The sequence below is a fragment of the Protopterus annectens genome, chromosome 11.part0 (assembly GCF_019279795.1).
Source record: "Protopterus annectens isolate FY-2018-M chromosome 11.part0, PAN1.0, whole genome shotgun sequence".
NCBI classification, from domain to species: Eukaryota; Metazoa; Chordata; order Ceratodontiformes; family Protopteridae; genus Protopterus; species Protopterus annectens.
The window spans coordinates 456,307,248-456,327,979 of record NC_056745.1 but is presented as its reverse complement, the minus strand read 5'-3'; the positions used below and the strand labels follow the sequence as shown (position 1 = coordinate 456,327,979).

The following is a 20,732-nucleotide window of genomic DNA, read 5'->3' as shown; positions in this document are numbered from 1 at the left end:
AAAAAACCCCCACACACACAGGTCTACTTGAGTTGGACGAAAGACCAGAAAATCGAAATCCAGAACGCAGAGACGAAAACAACGAAAGCGCAGAACACTGAAAAGCGCAAAATTCAAAAGCCGTATGTCAAGGGAGCTTGAATTGGCGCTTTTCGTGTTCTGCTATAGGTAACTGTGTGTGTGTGTGTGTGTGTGTGTGTGTGTGTGTGTGTGTTGTGACTGTGGTGTGTGAGGGACTGTACTGTGTGGGTGTGTGTTTGCCTTGTGTGTGTTTGTGCGATCTCCGAGTTAGAATATTGAAGTGGGGGGGTGTGTGGGGGGTGCAGCAAAGCTACAACTTCCAATGAGTGACCTCCCAAACTTTTTGTTTTTTTTAGTGACCTTCTCACTCATTGTTTTAGTTTGTTGTTTGGGATATTTTTGCAGTGACCCTAATGATAATGGAGATCAGTTGGGTATAAAAGCCCTGTGTTTCTAATGCTTAGCCAAACACACTGCTTGTGTTGTGCTGACGAGGTCATAACAAGGCTGAAATATGCATATCCATAGCTAGTGGGGTTTGGCTTTACTGGTCTGAAATTTTCCAGTAAAACAACGAAACAAGTCATGGGCATTCAGAATCGCCAATTAGCATTAACACCTGATGTTCATAAGGCTCATTTGCATATATCCCATGTACCTCTGATACAAGAGGTTTGGGAGGTCACTCATTTGAATTTCTAGCTTTGCTGGAGTTTTCATTTTGTTTTTACTGATTGGTTTTTCAGTGAGCTTCTCACTCATTGTTTTAAATATAATAAAACAAATGACTGCCGCTTCACCAGTTAACACTCCTGCTCCAAAAAGCAAGAATAAATAAAGATAGATATATACGGAACAGGAGTGAAAGTAAGGATGCAAATGACATAAAAATAGTTAATCCCAGATGTAAAATCCACAAAGTTTATTTCAGGCAAATAGCAAACGGATAAGCGCTTTCGCTATGTTAGAAGCTAAAATAGCGAAAGTGCTTATCCGTTTGCCATTTGCCTGAAATAAACTTTGTGGATTTTACATCTGGGACTAACTATTTTTATGTCATTTGCATCCTTACTTTTACTCCTGTTCCGTATATATCTATCACTGTTTTAAATAGTTACAGTGACAATATTTTTTTTTCACTTTCGTGACAAACATGAGATGCACAGGTGCTTTTTTTTTTGGTGGGGTGGGAGGAGTGGTGTGGAAGCATACTGTCCTACGTTTGACAGCAGTAGCTTGAAATAAGTTACTTTTTTTTATCTGTTCTTTCACTTTTTCACAGATTGACATCACAATAGTACACAGAAGGTGTATGTCTTGGGGGAAGGGATGAGGAGCCATGTTGCATATAAGTTTTGACAGCAGCTATCGGAAATATATGAATATAGCTATTTGGCCCTTCACCCCAACTGAACACTAGAGGGATACACAGAAGGTGATTATCCTTTTTTGGGTGGAGCTACGGAGGTAGGCACTATTCCCAGACCAGATATATGTATCCTTGCAACCATTTTTCTACTAAGTTTATTGTGAATTGCTATTTTATCAGACATGACTTATTTCCTTAAAAGAAAGAAAGACAATTTGTCACTCGTGGTTTTTCTTTAGTGCATGGATTGATCAAAAGGTTAGAAGACATCTCTAAAATGCACCCAAAGCTTCTATAAACCCATGGTTTCTGGGGTCTAGCAACTTCCAGATCCCTGGCTTAATTTGGTTACTTTTTCACATTTATTGAAGTGCACTCTTGACCACTTAGGGTCTGCTGAAAGGATGTAGTAAAAAGCAAAGTTGAAGAGCAGATACTGTTATTTTGTGTCTATTTTTGCAAAGGGCATTATTTAATCAAAAGGTTGGAAAAAATCAAAAATGCACCTTAGAACATCTGGAACCTCCCATTGCTTCTTGGGGCTGAGTGACCCCCTAAACCCTTGACTTAATTCAGTATTTCCTTCGCCTCTCAACTGTCTAGATTTTCTTAGAATGCCCAGATTTTTGCCTCCTATTTTGGTCTGTTCCTCATAAAATTTGTGGTTTTCTGGCTTTCTGTGGCAAATCAGTGAGGACTGAATTCACTAAATAATGACAGGCATTTGAGTTTCAGACTTCATGACAGCACAAGTACAGTTGTGCAAAATCTTACAGTAACGACATATGTCCCTCTCTTCACTGTTTCAGTACTCATTACATTAGGGATCCCTTGCCAAGGGCGGCCCAATGTCCGGTCAGTATACCAGAGCCTTACTTTGCTTTAAAGTATACCGTACGTCACATGTACGATCATCACATAATGTAAGGCATAAAAGTGACATCCAGATATGCCATCCGCAGAACTAAAAGCCCCAGCAGAAATGCCAGTTCAAGGGGGAAAAAAAAGGTAACCAGCACATCCAGAAGACAACTGAACCAGGGAGAGGAATGAGGGAGTGAATACTGCAACACACAAGAGAACGATATCTACAGTTATTGTAAGATTTTACACAACTGTACTATGTCCTTCCATTTCACTGTTGCAGTATTTAGGGAGAGTGCCAAAGCTCAGAAAGAAACCTGGAAGGAGGAAAGACCAGCAGAGCCCTCTAGGAAACCATGAAGGATTGTTCAAGCAAAAGCACCTCTAGCTCTGGGGATTCCATCCAACTTGTACTGCTTGGCAAACATATGCATGGAAGTCCAGGTAACTGCCTCAAGAATAGAGTTAGTATCCAAACCCTTGAAAAAAGCACCAGAAGAAGCCACAGCTCTAGTAGAATGAGCCCTACCAGAATAAGAAAGGCTCTTACCATGAAAGGAATAACAAAAAGGAGGAACAGCTTTTGAGACCCAAGAAGAAATAGTTTGCTTGGATACAGCTAATCGTAAGGACCTGGGAAACAAGAAGCTTATCAGTTTTCCTAATAGCTTTAGTCTTATCCAAATAAAATCTGAGTTGTCTATGCACAGGATCATAGGAAGGTATCAGGCTACTGGCCTGAGGCCCTTGTAAGCCTAGCCAAGAAAAACATGATCTTGGCAGGGAGTCAGAAAAGACTTTTTGAAGTTTAAAGTGAACCCCAGGCTTTGCAGAAAGGAAATGGCAAAATGAAGATTTTACACAACAGGGCATCTGGAGAGGATGCCTGAAACAGGAGGTTGTCCAAGTAAAGAAAAACTTGGATCATCTGAAGCCTGCAAAAAGCAATCACAGAAGTGAGGTATTTGGTGAATTCCCTTAGGGCAGTAGAAAGGTCAAAGGGTAAAGCAGAAAACTGAAAATGCCAGGAAGCTACAGAGAAATGTAAGAACATCCTGAAAAGGGGATGGATTGGGATATGGAGATAAGCATCCTTGAGGATCCAGAGACACAATATAAGCCCGAGGAAGCAAAAGAGGGAACAAAGTCTGAAGAAACAACATTCGAAAGGAGGCCACATTCAGAAAAGTAGTTGAGAGAGATCTAGAACTGTCCTCCAAGTACCTTCTTTTCTGAGTACTGGAAACATCCTGGCATAAAACCCCCTTCCCTCTTTGGGACACAGGCACCTCTTGAAGAGTTGCTCCTGAGTGGGGTGTGGAATACCCATAAAAGGGAAGTAATTTCCAAACCATGAAATACCCCTGGTGACTAACAGACAGAACCCAGGAATCTGGAGTAATCTGTAGCCAAATGGGAAAAGAAAGAGGCAGAGAGGAAGAAGAAAGTGGCTGGGAAGAACTGGATAGTCAGACAGCACCTGGTTTATTTGGAAAAGGAGACTTCTGAGGCACAGAAATCTGAGTAGCCTTATCAGGAGAAACCTGCTTGTTAACCTTTTTACCCTTAGGAGGAGGGCAAGATTGCCTGCAAACCAAGACTGGCTTATTGGGATAGTTTCTCTGAAATTTAGGCACAGGAGAAAAAAAAACACGTTTAAGTTCCTGTAAAGCCTTGCCCTTATCTTGAAGGAACTTGAACATAGCAGCATCAGCTTCACCAATAAGTGTTTGTTATCAAGAGGGGCATCCATCAACTTAGCCTTATCATCATCAGTCAAAGGTTGAAGCCGAAGCAAACACCACCTCTCATCAATGACCCAAAAGCAGCAGCCTGAGAAGAAGCATCTGCTGCATCAAAACTACACTTGATGGAAATGACGAGCCACCTGGGAGGAAGTCCCTAACATGGAAAGGGCAGAGATTTCACCCTCAGAGTCTAGAAGATCAGAAATAACCTGACAGGCCTGGGATAGAAGAGCCAATAAAAAATTGGACATATGGGTCTGATAACAGCCCTGAAAGCCAAGGTAGCAGAGGTATAAACCTTCTTGCCTAGCCCTTCCATGGTCCTGCTGTCTTTATCAGAGGGCAGTAACTTGGGAGAAGGAAGCAACTTAGAGGGCTTATCAGAAGCTAAAGACACCACACAGAGGAATAAACAAAAAGGACACTTGTACAAATATTTACAGCCCTCAGGCACCCTACAGAAATTATCAGGTGCCTTGGAAGCAGAGGGCTGAGAGTCTGAAACCTTAGAAGCAATGGAAAATGCATCCAACAAGGCAGCCAAACAGGAGGAAGAGCAGAAGGTTTAGGAGAATCCATCTGCATCAACTCATAAAACCTTTTATGTACCATGTGTGTGCACACTGGTACACTGTATATGGAATTTACTTGCTTTCTTTTTTATTTTGTCTATGCACTTTCCTAACACTGTCATACAAAAGGCAATAATAATACAAAAGGCAATAATAAAGGTCAATACATTCAAAAACTTTAATTTGCTTACCTTTTTATAGTCGGTAGAATCTTTCTTTTCTAGACCAGTAGAAAATGGTTTCCTACCATCTGTGTAGCTGTAGGAGCTAGTACGACCGTAACGATCATTAGATGAAGTGCTAGAAGATCCTGTCTCTATTCTGAAAAGAATAAAAACTGAAATTACTGCAAGCTGTTATTCTGAGCAAGTGAATATACAGTTGTTTTATTACAGTTAAAAAACATCCCATATTACAGACTACCTTGACGAATATGTTGAAAAAATATGGTACACCGCATTTGTGAAGTCCTAGCTAAAATTTATTCTGTCAGCCATCTCCCTTCACTCCTGTTCCTAACAGCACAATAAATATACATAGCATTGTCTAATAGATTGTGACAGAAGTTCTGCAGAGAAAAATTAACCTAAATAGTTAAAATGCTATAGAAACAAAGAAAATACCAATCTGAAACAAGTTCTTTAAAAGCTTCTGAAGAATTCAAAACTCGTGAAGTGAAAGGACTGCTTGCAACAGCACCTTAACAAAGCAAGGAATATCGTACTCTCAGGCAATTCTGCCATGGAAAGTGTGAACAACAGTGATAGAAAGCATAAAATTAAAAAGGAAGAATACTGAAATCTTTATGAGGAGTTCTTACAAGGTCACACATCAGTTCAAAGTTCATGTGCATGCATACTGGCAATACAGAAGGGCTAAACTCAAACTTCTTCAAGGCCAGGAAAGTCACAAAGTACAAATCTGAAAGTCATTATAATCCAGACAGTCAAGTGTTTAGACTGCTCTATACTCAGTAGCAGATTTTTTTAAGTAAGATAGGTAATCTCAGACAGGTTTTGAAAGTGGACAGATTTTGAGTAGTCCTGTTAGTTAGTGGTACGGCATTCCATACTTTGCCAAATGAACAAGAAAATAGAAGCTGACCCGCTGGCAGGTTTGGTTGCTGTACTACTGGTGCCGATTTCCAGATCTGAGTGGTCTACTTGGATGGTAGTAAAGTCTGGCTAAGAGTAGGGCAGTCTAATGGTTTAAAGATGTGTGCAGTTGTTAGTTGCAAGTAGTGAAGAAGTTCAAGCCAGTTCAGAGAGTGAAGTGCTGTACAGTGATAGGTATAGTGTTTAGCTTTAGTAGCGAATTTGGCAATTTTGTTACAGCAAGCATCAAGTTTAGCTTTTAGGGAGGAATGAAGATTAGTAAGTAGTGGAGCACTGACAACTACTACTGGGTACTACTAGTGATGGCCTCTCTAGTTTGGAATATATGTCTTTCTGCTCATTCTCTCGCAAGGAGCAAAACAGCACTAATACCAAGCTGGTTCTTGGGAAGTGGGTCACAGGCACTCCAGCAATCAGAAGTCTTGGCCCAGATGTTGTGTGAATCACTGGAACTTGTTGCAGTCTTTTCTTGGAAGATGTACTGGATAGCTTGCTCAGCAGCATAGCACAACAGAGTACAGAGCTGTGTTAGCTGAAAGCTTAAACTGAAGATGCTCCCACCAAAACTGCTATCAAACCTTGCATTAAAAGATCCTTGAAGGAAGCCCCTGGAGTACAACCTAAACAGTTACAGTAGAATGCATCAATAGCATCCTCTCTGCTAAACTATTGATACCAAGACTAGATTCATTTTCAGTGTGCACACACAGGAGTCCAAATGGTTTCCAATACGCACGTCAGCCACAGTGGAATCTTGCACGTCAGCCACAGCGGAATCTTGCATAAAGAATTGTGAGAAAGCATGATTACATGTAACCCAGAGCCTTGGGATAATGTCTTTCTACAACTACAGGTTAGACAAAAATCTTTCTCAAGACATTTTTAATTTCCATATGCTGCTCTTTTATTATGAAGACTTCCACCAGAAAGGAGTCCCAAGTGCTTCCAAGCAAAGCTACTGTAACAGAAAAATTCCTGAAATTTATGACAATGCCCAAGAACTGCAACAGGGTTATGATCTTGGTGACACTGCTCTACTAGCACTTCCAGAGTATGAAGCAAAATCATGTACACAAGAAAAAAGTAATACTTTTAATGTTTCCTGAAGTAAGCAAACAACAGAGCTAAACGGGTACATATTCCCAAGAATGACAGCAGACAAAATGCAGAGTTTCAAAGTCCGAAGAGGAATGAACTATTTGAAACTGCAAACAAGTCATGTGAATGGGTCTTGCAAGAAAATACAGAATATGCACCATTCATACCTGGGGTTGCTATTAAAGAAATTCCTTTACATACAAGGCAAACCACCCTAAATTTCATGGCTGGACAAATTTAGCTCTGAAACCACCAACAATGGTCTGCACATCATGTCTTTCTTTGGACAATAGAAACATTCTAGAAAAAATGGTTGGCTCTTTCTGCTAGCTTGGGATCTGCTGTACTGTCTTTTATAGTTACTGCTATATCAAAATTAAAACAACCTGAATACAATGTGAGAGTGAGCAAAACAGATGTACGGAATATCTAATGAAATCAATCAGCCTTAGCATATAATTCATAATATACAATTCTCTGAGCTAAATGACTCCCATACTGCTACATGGTGATGACATCTGCTTCCCAGAGGTAAAGGGGAAGGACAGGCAGCAGTAGAAAAGTCTTCAGTTACCTTCGTTTGAGACTTTTGTAGTAGCATCCAATTTACTACAGCATCAACTTTACGGCAGTTTTTCAGCAATATTCATCTCTATGGAAACCATTGTACTGTTAAAGTTTAGACTCTCTCTTTCTCTCTCCCTCTGAGTTAATTTACTTATGTAGCTTGGATGTTCAAACAAATTCCATATGTCTGGAAAACCCAACTTCTTTTTTTAGCTCTCTCATTGGTAGCAGGTGATAATCCCCAACTACAGAATGCGTCTGATAAAAAGTAGCCCTATGAAAGATGGAAAATGAGATTATGATTTGGACTTACCGTTACTTTGCTGAAAAAACAACAGCAAGTCCTTGCAGATGCAGTGTCATTCACAGCCACTAATACAGAACAAAAATACTGCACTGAAAATTTCAGGCAATGATTTGAATACCAATGAGGGTAGGTCCAGCATCATTAGCTAGACTTGATGCTAGCATCTTGAGACAGGAAAACGAACAGATTTATGGGACCAAACCTAACTTTGATCAGACTGTCACACACACTGCAATTTCTATGGAAGACTACAATGCTAAGTAAGACAAACTAAAGTCCAGCCAGTGATACAGAAACAAGCAAACATTAAAAAAATTACCATTTGAAGAAAAATAATTTAAACCAATAATGATTTGAATTGTACTCAGTTAAGTGCTTTTATCTCTAGAAAGACTTCATCAGTGCTGTTCTAAATTACCTGGATGAGAGGATCATGCATTATGGTAACTACATAACTACCATATTCCTACCATCCACTCTGTCCAATTGTCCAGTCTGACTAAAGACAGTCACAAGCTGTCATGATTCCACCCAGGATAAGTAGAAGACTTAACGATCAAGGTCTCAAAACAAGCCCAGGAAAGTATAACATCAGGGAGTTTTTGCCTCTGGTGAACTCTCGTACATCTGTCCATTATACAAAAGTTAAATGCTACCGCTAGGGTGCACGCGACGTCCCAAGTCTGTTTTGGACGTCATAAATGAACATTGGGTATAAAGCGAATGTCAGCACGCACCTTCTTCAGAACTGAATGCCGCCGGAATCAGCAGCTATGGAGTGGGTACTCCAGGAGACAGCCAAGTGTGAGGGGGGAAGGCTGGGTGGGAAACTATTAAGCAGTATATGGAAGAGAAGGACATCTAAAGTTATGTTAAGTGCATACACAATACTATGTCCTTCTATTCATATGCTGCTGTATCCACAACATCAGGGAGAGTGCAACAGCTGCTGTCCTAAGAAAAGGGTGGAGGACCAGAAGCACTTTCCACAAACCCATAAAGGATGGCTCTGGCAAATCCTCCTCTGGCTCTAGAGACAATGTCCAATTTGAAGTACTTAGTGAATGTAGGTACAGAGGACCATGTAGTTGTTTCAAGAAAAGCAGCTGTGTCCAAACTTTTAAAGAATGCCCCTGAGGAGGACACTGCCCTAGTGGAGTCTCCCTTTACAGGAGAGGGGTGTGACCTAGCATGGGTTGTGCAACAGCAGGAGATGGTTTTAGATATCCAAGAGGATATGGTTTGCTTGGAAACAAGGTGCCCCAGGGTTCTTGGGTGGTATGAGATGAACAGCCTATCAGACTTGCGTTTGGGTTTAGTCTTGGCCAAATAATATCCGAGCTGTGTACATCTAAGGAGTAAAGTATCCTCTCTGCTGAGATTTGTAGAGAGGGGAAAAAGGTTGGCAGGTTGATAGCCTGGCTCACTGACAACTTTAGGCATGAAGGTTGGGTTAGTACTTAAACATGCTCTGTCCTTGCGGAAGACAGTGAAAGGGGAGAGACCATAAAACCCTTCTAACTGAAGTGATGGCCACCAACAGTATTGTTTTACAAGTGCAGTGTTGGAGGGAGCAGTCTTTGGCTGATTCAAAGGGTGGGAGCTTCAATTTTTCTAAAACATTTAGATCCCAAGGAGGCAGAATGGGCTTCCTAGGGGGCCTGAGATGTAATGCCCTTTTCAAAAAGAGCTTGACTTCCAACCTTGAAGCCAAAGGTGGTACCAGGGGGAGGCATGCCGAGATGGGAGACAAATGGGTTTTAATGGAGTAGGATAGTCCAGACTTCATTAGGTCACACAGGTAAGACAAGACCACTGGGAGCTCTGCCATCAGTGGCTGAGAGTTGTTTTTCTGACACCACATAAAAAATCTCTTCCGCTTAGACAGGTAAAATTTCCTGGTAGTTGGTTTCCCGGCCTCCTGCAAAACCTGAGGCACGTCCTCTGTATAGAAGTGTCTGAATGTAATCAGCGCTGTATCATCCACAGTGTAAGATTCAGTGTGGACAGTTGGGGGTGTAAGAGTGTTCCATTCTCTTGTGTGAGCAGGTCCATTCATTGGGCTAGCTTGTGGTGATTGCCCTTGGCAAGATGTAGCAATAGGGGGAACCAATGCTACCTTGGCCAATAGGGAGTCACCAGCAAGATTTGAGGCTGTAACTTCTGAATTTTCAGTAGGACTCTGTAGGAGAGGGAAGGGGGGAATGCATAAGCATACATCCACCCCCCCTTCCATGGTGCAAGGGAACAGAAGGTTGGGAGCTGTCTGTTCATGGGGGAGGCAAAGAGATCCACATCTGGAATACCCCAACGATGGACCAGGTCCAGAAACAAGTCCCTGTTCATCATCTATTCATGTTCCAGGGTCATGGTTCTACTTAATCAATCTGCAATCACACTGTCTGTAGAAGGGATGTATACCTTGGAGGAGGATTTGTTTTTCTAGGGTGACTTCCCTAGCCTGCACAGGAGTTAGGACCTTGCCCCCCTCTGCTTGATGATGTACCACAGCACCATGGTACTGTCTGTGCACCACCTCAGAGTGCCTGGTAAAAGCTGATCCTTGAAGATAATCAAGGCCAGTATCAAGGCTCTCATTTCCTTGATATTGATGTGGTCTTTCTGTTGAGTGAGGGTCCATATATTCCTCGCTCTCCATTCTCCTAAGGTTGCACCCCAACCTGTGTTTGATGCATCTGTAAAGAGATCCTGGTTGGGGGGGCACTGGTTGTAAGGGCAGCCCAGGATTTGACTGAATCTGGGTTATCCACCAATTCAGTTCCCTGACTAGGCATGGAAGCATGGGGATCATGAACTCTAGGGGATGTAGGTGTTGCTTCCAGATAGCTTGCAAGTACCACTGGAATTTCCTCATATGAAGCCTTGCCAGAGGTACCATGGGATGGTCGAGGCCATGAATCCTAGGATTCTGAAGAATTCCCTGGCTGAGATGGCTTTGAGAGGAAGAATTTCCCTGAAGTAAGAAGTGAGCATCACATTTTTTTTCTGGGGGAAGGCAGGCCATCATCTCCCTTGTCAAAATAGGACATTCCAGAAACACCAGATCCTATGAGGGTATCAGGGATGATTTTTTGAGGTTTATGGTACATCCCAAATCTGTTAAGAGGGAGATGGTGAAGTCCAGGTGTTGTAAGGCCATGGAATTTGATGCAGTTTGAATGAGGATGTTGTTGAGGTAGGGGAAAAGTTGTATGCCCTTTGTCCTGGCAAAGGCCATGACTGGAGCCAGACATTTTGTAAATACTCTTGGGGTCGTAGATAGATCAAATGGTAAAGCACAGAACTGAAAATGTGCAGAATCCACTGAGAAGTGTAGACATTTTCTGAAGAGTAGATGTATTGGGATTGTGTAAGTAGGTAACCTTTATATCCAAAGATACTAAGAAGGCCTGTGGAAGGATCAGGGGCAGAAGGGTAGGGAGAGAAAGCATCCAAAAGGAGGGAACCGAGAGGAAGGTATTGAGGTGCGATAGATCCAGGATAGGCCTCCAGAGACCTTTCTTTCTGGGGACCAGGAAAATTCTTGAATAAAACCCCTTTCCTCTTGCAAGTGAAGGGACTTCCTGAGTGAGAAGTTCCTGCAGGACTGGAGGGAAGAATGATAGTTGGTCTTGTGGGGAGGGGGGGAGGGTTGAGGAATACCTTTGGGAGTAGGTCTGGCCTCCCAAGTCATGAAGTACCCCTGCTGTATGACAGATAGGACCTAAGAGTCCAGGGTAACCTGCGGGTAAGTGGGGAGGGAGAGGGCGCGGCACATGGAAAGAGGGATGTCTAGGTGAAGAGCCTGGTAGCCACAGGCTACCAGGCTTCCCCTGAAAGGACTGTTTGGATGAAGGAGTGGAGGGAACAGACCTAGAAGGGAGCTGCTTCCTGTGGTCCTTTCTGGTCTTAGCTGGCATTTTCCTAGCTGAGGTCCTCACAAAGGAAGTTTTGGCAGGGCAATTCCTTTGAAAACGTGGGACTGGAGAGACAAAAATATGTCTCAGTTCCTGCATTTCCTTGCCTTTAGTTTGGAGGGCCTTGGAGAGGTCAGCAGCAGCTGTACCAAATAAGTCCTTATAGTCTAGAGGAGCATCCAGGGGTTTAGACTTTATGTCATCAAGGAGGAGCTGTAACCTTACCCAAGAGCATCTCCTGACGACTGATCCAGAGGTGGCAGCCCTGGATGAAGTTTCTACTGCATCGTATCTGCACTTAATGGAGTGCTTGGTTACTCGGGTGCAGGAATTCAAAAGAGTGGATATTCTGGCCTTGGCAGGGGAGCTCCCCCAACTGTTTGATCACATGTGCCATCAGAGCCAAAGAGTATTTGGCCATGTGTGTTTGATAGTTGATGGCTCTTACTGCTAAGGTGGCAGAGGTGTATACTTTTTTCCCCTAGACACTCCATCAGTCTGCTCTCTTTATCTGATGGCAGTAGAGAGGTGGACAGAAGTAATTTAGAAGTTTTATCAGCAGCCACAGTAATAACTGAAGGGTCTGTGGATGGGGCTTTGTATGGGAATTTTGCTTCATCAGGGACCTTATAGAATCTATCTTGGCGTTTGGATGCAGGGAGCTGTGAATCAGGATTTTTGAAGCATCCAGGAAAGCAGGGTGTACAGGGGGTACATAGCGGAAGGGCTAAGAGACTCTAATTGGAGGAGTTCATATCATCTCTTTTGGGTCTTGGTGACCTGATAGCTGTCCCACTTGAAGAAATTTTGCATTTGTGTAATGGTCTCACCAAAGGTAAAGTCCTCTCCTGGGGAGGCATATCCCACAGGAGACGCAATTTGAAAATAATAACTGAGAGACTCCTCATCAGATGAATCCTCTTCTCTAGAGTAGACATCAGGAGCAGGTCCCTTAGGGGTAGATGCCGAAGGCATCTGGGTCAGAGTCGGGGCCTGACAAAGCTAGAAAGGCGTTTAGAAGGCCTTGGGCTGCTCGACGGAAAGGGTAGACAGAGGATGAGAAATACATTTTTTCTCTTTTTATGTGAGACTGATGGTGAAGGCTCTAAGATAATGATGAAGGGTAGGAGGGCTGGATGCCAGACAGCACTCCACAAGATCAGAGGCTATATCTTCTCACACAGTAATGTGACAGACCCCACACAGACCCTTGGAAATTATGAGCCTAGGTTCCCCCTTGGCGACCAAATCGGACACCTGCAAATCCCTCTGGGACGTGACTTTGGGTGTTGTACCAGCTTCCTCCAGACTATCTGCAAAAGGAAGATCCGAGGACACTGGCTCGGACTCTGGGCCTTCACCGACCTCGAGAGGTACGGCTGGAGTGGAAGGTGCAGCAGTCGGTTCAGGCCTAGACTTTTTCGCCTTCTTGACTGAAGGCTCGTCCAAGGAACCAGACATCTGATCCATAGGAGAAGCTAACAGTTTAAGCCTCTGATTCTCTAGGTAGATTTTCAATGCTGCTAAGTGGCTTCTAAGGGTTTTGGGGACAAAGGCCTGACAAATACCACAGGTGGTATGGTTGTGTTCCTGGCCTAAGCAAAACAGGCATTGGTCATGAGAGTCCTTATGTGGAATTTGCCTTCTACACCTACATTTGCCCTTCCTATCTGACATGAACCCAAAGCAGTAGCACGTAAATAATAAAAACCTCTATGGAGTACTTATGCAAAGTCGGATGGTGCAAAGTCACTATTTCCAAAAAACAATGACCGGAGCTAGCAGTCACACAGGCGGGAGAGAAGTTCTGAAGAAGGTGCGTCCGCTTTATACTAGATGTTTGTTTACGAACAATGTCCAAAAGTGAGACATGGGACATTGCACGCACTGAAGCGGTAGCATTTATCTTTTGTATAATGGCCGGATGTACGAGAGTTCACCAGAGGCAAACTCTCTGATGTTATGGATACAGCAGCATATGAATAGGAGGACATCTGGCTATATGATAGCTAACTTACAACGTTTGGTAAAGGTGTGCAATATAGGCCAAGCTGTCACAACACAAAGTTCATTCAATGAGGAATTCTTTAAGAAGGCTATGGAAGTGCAAATGGACCTTGCTGAATAAGCTTTTAGTCTGGATGGGAAAGTCTTGTGTGACGTATATACAAAGGAAATGCAATCAAACAGCCATCTGGACAAACACTTTGGAGACCCTCCCCATTTTTGAGAGAGAGAGAAAAAAGCTGAGAATCCTTTCACATGGATTTAAATTCTATGCAGATAAAATCCCATTTGTCTGGGAAATTTAGAGTGTACAGAGTGTATTCTCCTTTGTTGGCATGGCTTGGATGGAAGACAACTGGCAAGCGAATAGGTTGGTTCAAGTTAGATTAGGATGCAACTCTGGGAAAGAAGGAAGGAAGGATTTGTGCAGAGATATACCCTATCCTTATGACCACTTAAGCAGGCATGACTTTAAAAGAAAGCTTGCAATTCAGAAACCCTCCCTGCTGAAGTAACTGGCAACAAAAACAAGGCTATCTAGGATAGAAATTTCAGTTGCACAGACAAAGCTGGCAGAAAACAACTCTTTCTAACTCACTACAGTAACTAGAAATGGCAGCCAGCTGGACTTCAATTGTGGCTTGACTGCAGCCTAAGAAACTAAAATGTCAGGCCATAGAAGCGGTGAAAGGATCAGTACATAAACTGGCTGCCCAGACAGCAAAATGTTTCCCTTTACTCAATAAAACTTGTGGGTATATTCTTTCTGAGAAGCTGTAAGAATGCAAATTAACATTCTGAGATAAGGAAGTGTACTTGGACATTAGGCGAGCTGAAGAAACCACATGGTTAACTTGTGATTGAGAAGGTCCAGGTGAGGCTGCCTGGAAGGTTGAGACAAGCAATCCCTTTGTGGCTCTAGAAGCCATGAGTGCTTCTTCAGATGATGCCTTAACAGGAGAAACCAAACTTGCAGAGGCAGACCTGGAGCAATGAGGATCACTATGGCTTTACATGTTTCCACTTTCTGCAGAAACACTGACATGGGGCTGTAGGAGGAAAATGCATAAAGAAGCCTGATAAGCCACTGCTGGACTACAGTATCCCTCAGGGATTATTCCTCGGTGGGGGGGGGGGTGTGATGATGAAGTAGCTGCTGCATTTGTCATTTATTTGGGAGGCAAACAAACCATGGCATGGATGACCACAGTGACTGAAAATCTGTTGAGCAACTGCTGAACTGACAGACCACTCAATGCATCAGAGTGCATCTGTTGAGCCTGCCCATTATGCAGTTGGCCTTTCTGGAAATGTGTGCTGTTATAAAAAAGTGAATGGAAGTGAGTGCCCACTGCCAAATCCTCATGGCCTCTATGCATGGTGGGATAAAATCTGTTTTCTCCCTACTTATCAAATACCACACTACACAGTCATGTTGTCTGTTTGTGTAGAAATTGCTCCTTGGGGCAAGATAACCTGAAATTCCTGCATGACAAGAACTGCTCTGGTCTATCAGAAATGTATGTGAAGATGAGCCTCCTGTTGATTCTAGGTCCCTTGGATGATCCTCCCTCGAAATGCCCCTCCCCACCACCACCACCGAGATGCAGAATCCATGGTAGCAAATGCGGAGGGGAATCCATGAGGAAGGGCCTTTCAGTGTAGATATTCAAAGTGGCTAGCCACCACTACAAATAAGCCCTGTACAACTCAGTAATGACATTTGGGGGTTATGGATGACCTTAAGTTTGGGACCACTGCACTTTGAGGAGCCACTGGAGAATCTACATATGGAAGGGAGTGAACTGAATTAATGTCTGAAGTCATTAATCCTAGAACCCAAAGAATGTAAACAGTGGATGTTAAGTACTGATCCAATAGGGTGTTCATTGCTATTCTAGGTGATTGTATCTTTTCCTATGGGATAGAATATGCAATTTACTGTGGCTAAGTAGGACCTGACACAGGAAGAGAAGGATGAAGTTTTGATTTCTTATAGTTTACAGACACTTCACAAGGATAGCTAGAGCCAAAGAAAATACTCTCTGCCTATGATGAGTGATTCTCTTGCTGTAACAGTGAAGAGCCAATCACTTAAAAATGAAAACATGCAAATTCAACTGAGGCACAGATAGGCTGTGACTACTGCCATTCACTTGGTAAAAAAAACAATGGGGGGGGGTCTACGGTGAGGCCAAAGGGAAGGGTTGTGAACTAAAACTGAGTGGCTCCAAGACAGAACCAAATAAATTTTCTAGAGGACTGTGTTATTTTGATGTGGGGGTAGGCATCCTTAACAGCTACTGAGCGCAGCCAATCGTTTGCCTGATGACAAGACACAATTGCTTGCACTATTGCATTTCTGAAGGGTGCTTTTATTACATGGAGGTTTAGGCTGCTGAGATCTAAAATTGGCCCTATGCCCTTGTTCTTTAGAAGCAAAAATGCTTGAATTATTAATATACTTGCCTTCTCTGGTCTGGTCAGAGCCTCATGGATGGCCCTTTTTTTCTAATACAGAATGTATTACTCTTTTAGCTGCTTTTCATTAATGGAGTGGAATGTCCAGTAGCAGAAACAAATAAGGTGCTGGAAGGTGGGAAAAGGGAATTGTACAGCCTCTTGATATCATCTTTCTCATCCGAGAGTACTGTATATGATGGTCATTCATGCAAGTGACTGAGGAGATAAATATCTCCCTCCAGAAAGGAACAGTCGGGTCAACCATTCAGGGATGGTGGTATGGCTCATCTGAAAAGGAACCCCAATATCCGGGTTTTCTAACTCACCCTGTCCTCTAGGCTGATGTCCACTAAAGCGACAGCATTTGCCTCAACCCCTCCTCTCTGAAGTTGAATCAAAAATCTCACACTGGGGTTTCTGAAACCAAAGAGATCTGGACCCCTTCTGACTCCTGTTGTAGGATCTTTGTGGTGTCTCAAACTTACCAATTATGCAGACAAAATCTTGCCTTCCTGTTCATACTTCAGAAACTCTTCTTTCCTTCACAAGCCAACAAGTTATGATCCACTGTAGGGAGTCTGTGAAGGATACCTTAAAGTTATCTGCAAAATCACACAGACAAAGTCAGGCATGGTGTCACACGGTAATGCCCATGCCTGCCCACTAAGCCACTTCATCAGCTACATTATTCAGGAGCCCCATAAATAGAGTGGTAACATTTAATACTGTGCACAATGTAATCTCAAGTTGTTTTTCTATATTCTAATGTGGGGGACTTCCTCAAAGAGGTTAAAGCTTTATCTGCTAAACCTTTTTGGAAAGGAGCATAATTCAACACTCTCGAGACAAGGGTATCTGAGGCTTATGCACATTTCTGGAATTTACTGCCCTGTCCTTGTTGTGTGGATGGACAGATGCTGAATCCTCAGACATCTCTTTTCTATTAGCTGCCACTACAATCAAGGAATCTACTAAGGAACCTTTGGAATAACACTGCCTTTCCTTTGATGGGAAAAATGAAGTTATGTAGCTACCATAACATTCCATGTAAGTTGTCCATCTTGCCTTCATTCTGTACTGATGGGTTCGGAACTGATCCTTGGTTCTGACTTGGCCATTTACTAAAGCTCGAGGTCTTCAACTAGCTCATGGCTCCCTCCCTATCCCATGATGTGTAGGGTATTCCCCAGATCTTGTTTGCTGATATAGAAATACTACTATGTAATCAAATATACATGTATAAAGAAAAGTGGTTTACTGTAAGCTGGTAGGCTAAGAAGAGGGTCAAAGACTTTAGGTGCCAAATTGTATCCTCTCGTTTCTCCAGGAGTCATAGGAAGGGGGTAGGAGGGGTGGGACACAAGAATGAAGGCGAGATGGACAACTCACATGGAACATTATGGTAGGTACGTAATTTTTTTATGTGAAGTTGTCCTATCTCGCCTTCATTCTGTACTGATGGGACAGTGTCCCTAGCACCAAACTTCTTGGGTGGCTCATGGGAGTATATTCTTCAGTGGACCCAAAGGAGGCCCTGTCCTTGGAGGCCAAATCTACTTTGTAATGAGTGATAAAGGTACGAGGCCTCGCCCACATGGCTGCTGCACAGATGGTGTCTACTGGTATCCTAGCACGAAATGCAGGGGATGCAGAGACATCTCTAGTGGAAAGAGCTTTTATGTCTGGTATCTGTTTATTTTCTGACTTGCAAGCGAACAAAATGCAGTCTGACAGCCACCTTGATAGAGTAGTTTTTGCTACAGGCAGACCTTTTTTGCACTCTGAAAATGATACAAATAGTTGATCCGTTTTCCTGAATTCCTTTGTTCTGTGTAGACAGAAATGCAACTGTCTATGAACATCAAGTTGGTGAAGCATATATTCTGCCTTACTGCCATACTTGGGGAAAAAATCTGTCAAGTCTCTGGACTGGTTCAAATTAGAATCTGAACATACTTTTGGTAGAAAGGCTGGATTTGTTTGAAGTGACAACCTGTCACTGTGGAACAACATATATGGTGGTTTTATAGATACCGCTTATAACTCCGAAACCCTTCGAGCTGAGGTAATGGCCACTAGGAAAATGGTCTTCCACGTTAAGAACTTGAAGTCACATGATGAATGTTCAAAGAGTGGTAGAATTATTCTGGATAGTACAAAATTTAGGTTCCATGGTGGTAGTGGGGGTTTAAATGGGTGGTCTCAAAAGATTACTGCCTTTCAGAAAAGCCTTCAATAGTCTGTGGGACATAATGTCTGGCCCTTCATTTCCAGAATGAAAATTTGAGATTGTTGCTAACTGCACTCGAATAGGAGCTGCAGCTGCTCCCTCATTAAAAAGCTTCATCAAGAACTCTAGGATGGAAGAAATAAGTGCTGAATAAGGATCAATAGGATTCTCTACTGCTCAGATTGAAAATCTCTTCCATTTGCTGCGATATAATCTCCTGGCAGAGGATTTGTGAGAAGGAATCTGGATATGTTCTGCTACACATTAAAGGTTTGGTAGCCTGGCTATATTTGGAATTGCAGCAGCCAAGCTGTTAATTTGAGGGGATGGATGAAGAGCCCCCTATGAATGGATCAGGAGATCTGGTACTGGTCCAGAATCCAAGGCTCTTCCTGAAGATGAGGCCGTAGGAAGGGGAACCAAACCTGGAGAGGCCAGTAAGGGGCTATCAGAATTAAGGCCCTTCCCAAAGCACTGGCTTTCTGAAGAACTTTGGGTATCAATGGAAAGTATAGAGGAGACCCTGGGGCCAATCATGTACAAATGCATCCCTTGGGGATTCCCCCGGAGGGAGATTAGAGTAAAGTAGCTGCTGCATTTTGTGTTCATGTTCTCTAGGACATTGATATGCAAATGGGCCTCGTAATCCTGTCACGTGCCTTGGGCTGTCCTTCCCTGATAATGCCTCCCCCCATCTGGAAGGTATCGTTGGTCACTGTGGCTAGAGGGGATGGGAGAATGAAAGGATGACCTAAGGTCACTTGATCTGAATGCAGCCACCAACATAGGTCCCTTCTGCAAGATTCTGTTAGCATTATCTGGTGCGACACTGGAAGTTCCTGCATGGACCATTGTGTGAACAGCAGCCACTGTAGGATTCTCATGTGCATTCGAGCTAGGGGGATTATAGTGATCTCTGCTGTCATCTGTACCCAATACTTTGAATATTGTCCTTGCTTGAATCTTTTTAAGAGGAGTTCTCGAACCTGTGCTCATAGGGTTTGTATCCTGTTTGGTGGAAGTTTTACCATCACTGTAATCGTGTACAACTCTGTGCCTATAAAAACAATATGTTGAGAAGGCAATAAGGCAGATTTTTCGTAGTTTATTACAATTCCAAGCTGAGGACAGGAATTCAAAGTGGTGTCTCTTGCTTGTGAAATTAGATGCTTGGTGGCGGCTATTAGGAGCCAGTCGTCTAAATATATGGAAACACTTGGAATCCTGAAAGCCTCAGGTGAGACGTAACCACTGCCATACATTTGGTGAACCACTCTGGGGGCTGTAGTGAGACCAAAGGGCAGAGCTCGGAATTGGTAATGACTGGCTCCCAGCTGAAAGTGCAGGTGACTCCTGGATGGCGTGCCCATTTTTGTGTGGTAGTAAGCATCCTAGAGGTCTACAGAGCACATCCAACTGTTTTTTCCAGAAAAGGGAGTATCGACTGCAGTGTAACCACCGTAACTTTTCCTTTTTTACAGATTTATTTAGTCTGCTGAGATCCAGTATGGGTCTCCAGTCCCCTGTTTCCTTTGAAAATAAAAAGAACCTTGAGTAAGTCCTGGACCCTATCTGGTCTGCAGGGGCCGGTTGGATGACTTTTTTTTCTAGCAACTTCTGAACTTCTACGGTTGCTTGTTTCCTGTCACTGGGTGGAACATCAAGAATCCTTTTCATTAGTGGGGGGGAGGGGTGACATGGAAAAGGGTACAGAGTAACCTCTGGATACAATCCTTTGTCTCCTGTTATTTTGGCCAGATGTCTGGGTACAAGGATAAGTGACCCCCGACTGCCTCCAGAAGTGGACAGACGGGCCTCCTTTCAGGAACACTGAAAAGGCTTAATGAATAATGATTCTCTGTCACCTTGATTATGCGGACCCCCTCTGCCGCATGGCCGGCGTCTTCCATTATTACCTACTGTCCCTGGAGGAAGGTTCACCATGTGCGCCTTGAAAGGCTTTTTGGGATTTTTGAAACCCCATATTTCCTCCCTTTTGACCCTTGGGATAGCGTCTAGAAGGTGTGGAAAAACGAACTCCAATGGCAGAGTCTTTCCCTCCTGTTCACACCTAGTCAGAGTTTCTTTGACTTTAGGCCTGAACAGTGACGAGCCATCGAAGGGGGGTAAAAGAGGACTTGAAGGTTTGCGCAAAGGTACACAAGTGTATCCAGGAATGTCTCCTAAGGGCAATTCCTGAACCAGCCAACCTATTCACTCCATCGGCTGCATAAGAGATGAGCCTCATGGATGAGTTAACTACTGAACTGAGGGTAGACAGCTGGGAAGATACTTTATCTGCCACTCCCGTAGCTACAGAACCAGAACCCTGGAGAGCATCTCCAAGCTCCTTTAGGAGATCTCTCTGTAACCTGGTGAAGTGAGTGAGGTAATTCATGGACCGAAGTGTAAAGGTCGCTGAAGAGAACATGCGCTTACTGTATCTGTCCATCG

The 20,732-nt window shown here is 43.3% G+C and overlaps 1 protein-coding gene across 3 annotated transcripts in view; it reads right to left on the bottom strand.

Annotated features, from left to right (window-relative positions):
* PPP1R12A (protein phosphatase 1 regulatory subunit 12A) overlaps window positions 1-20,732 on the bottom strand; it is a 2,492,399-nt gene that overhangs the window by 457,857 nt on the left and 2,013,810 nt on the right. For all 3 annotated transcript variants that reach the window (XM_044087956.1, XM_044087957.1, XM_044087958.1), the window contains exon 21: window positions 4,766-4,895. In XM_044087956.1, coding sequence (XP_043943891.1) covers window positions 4,766-4,895 — 130 coding nt within the window. The remainder of the gene's footprint in view (window positions 1-4,765; window positions 4,896-20,732) is intronic.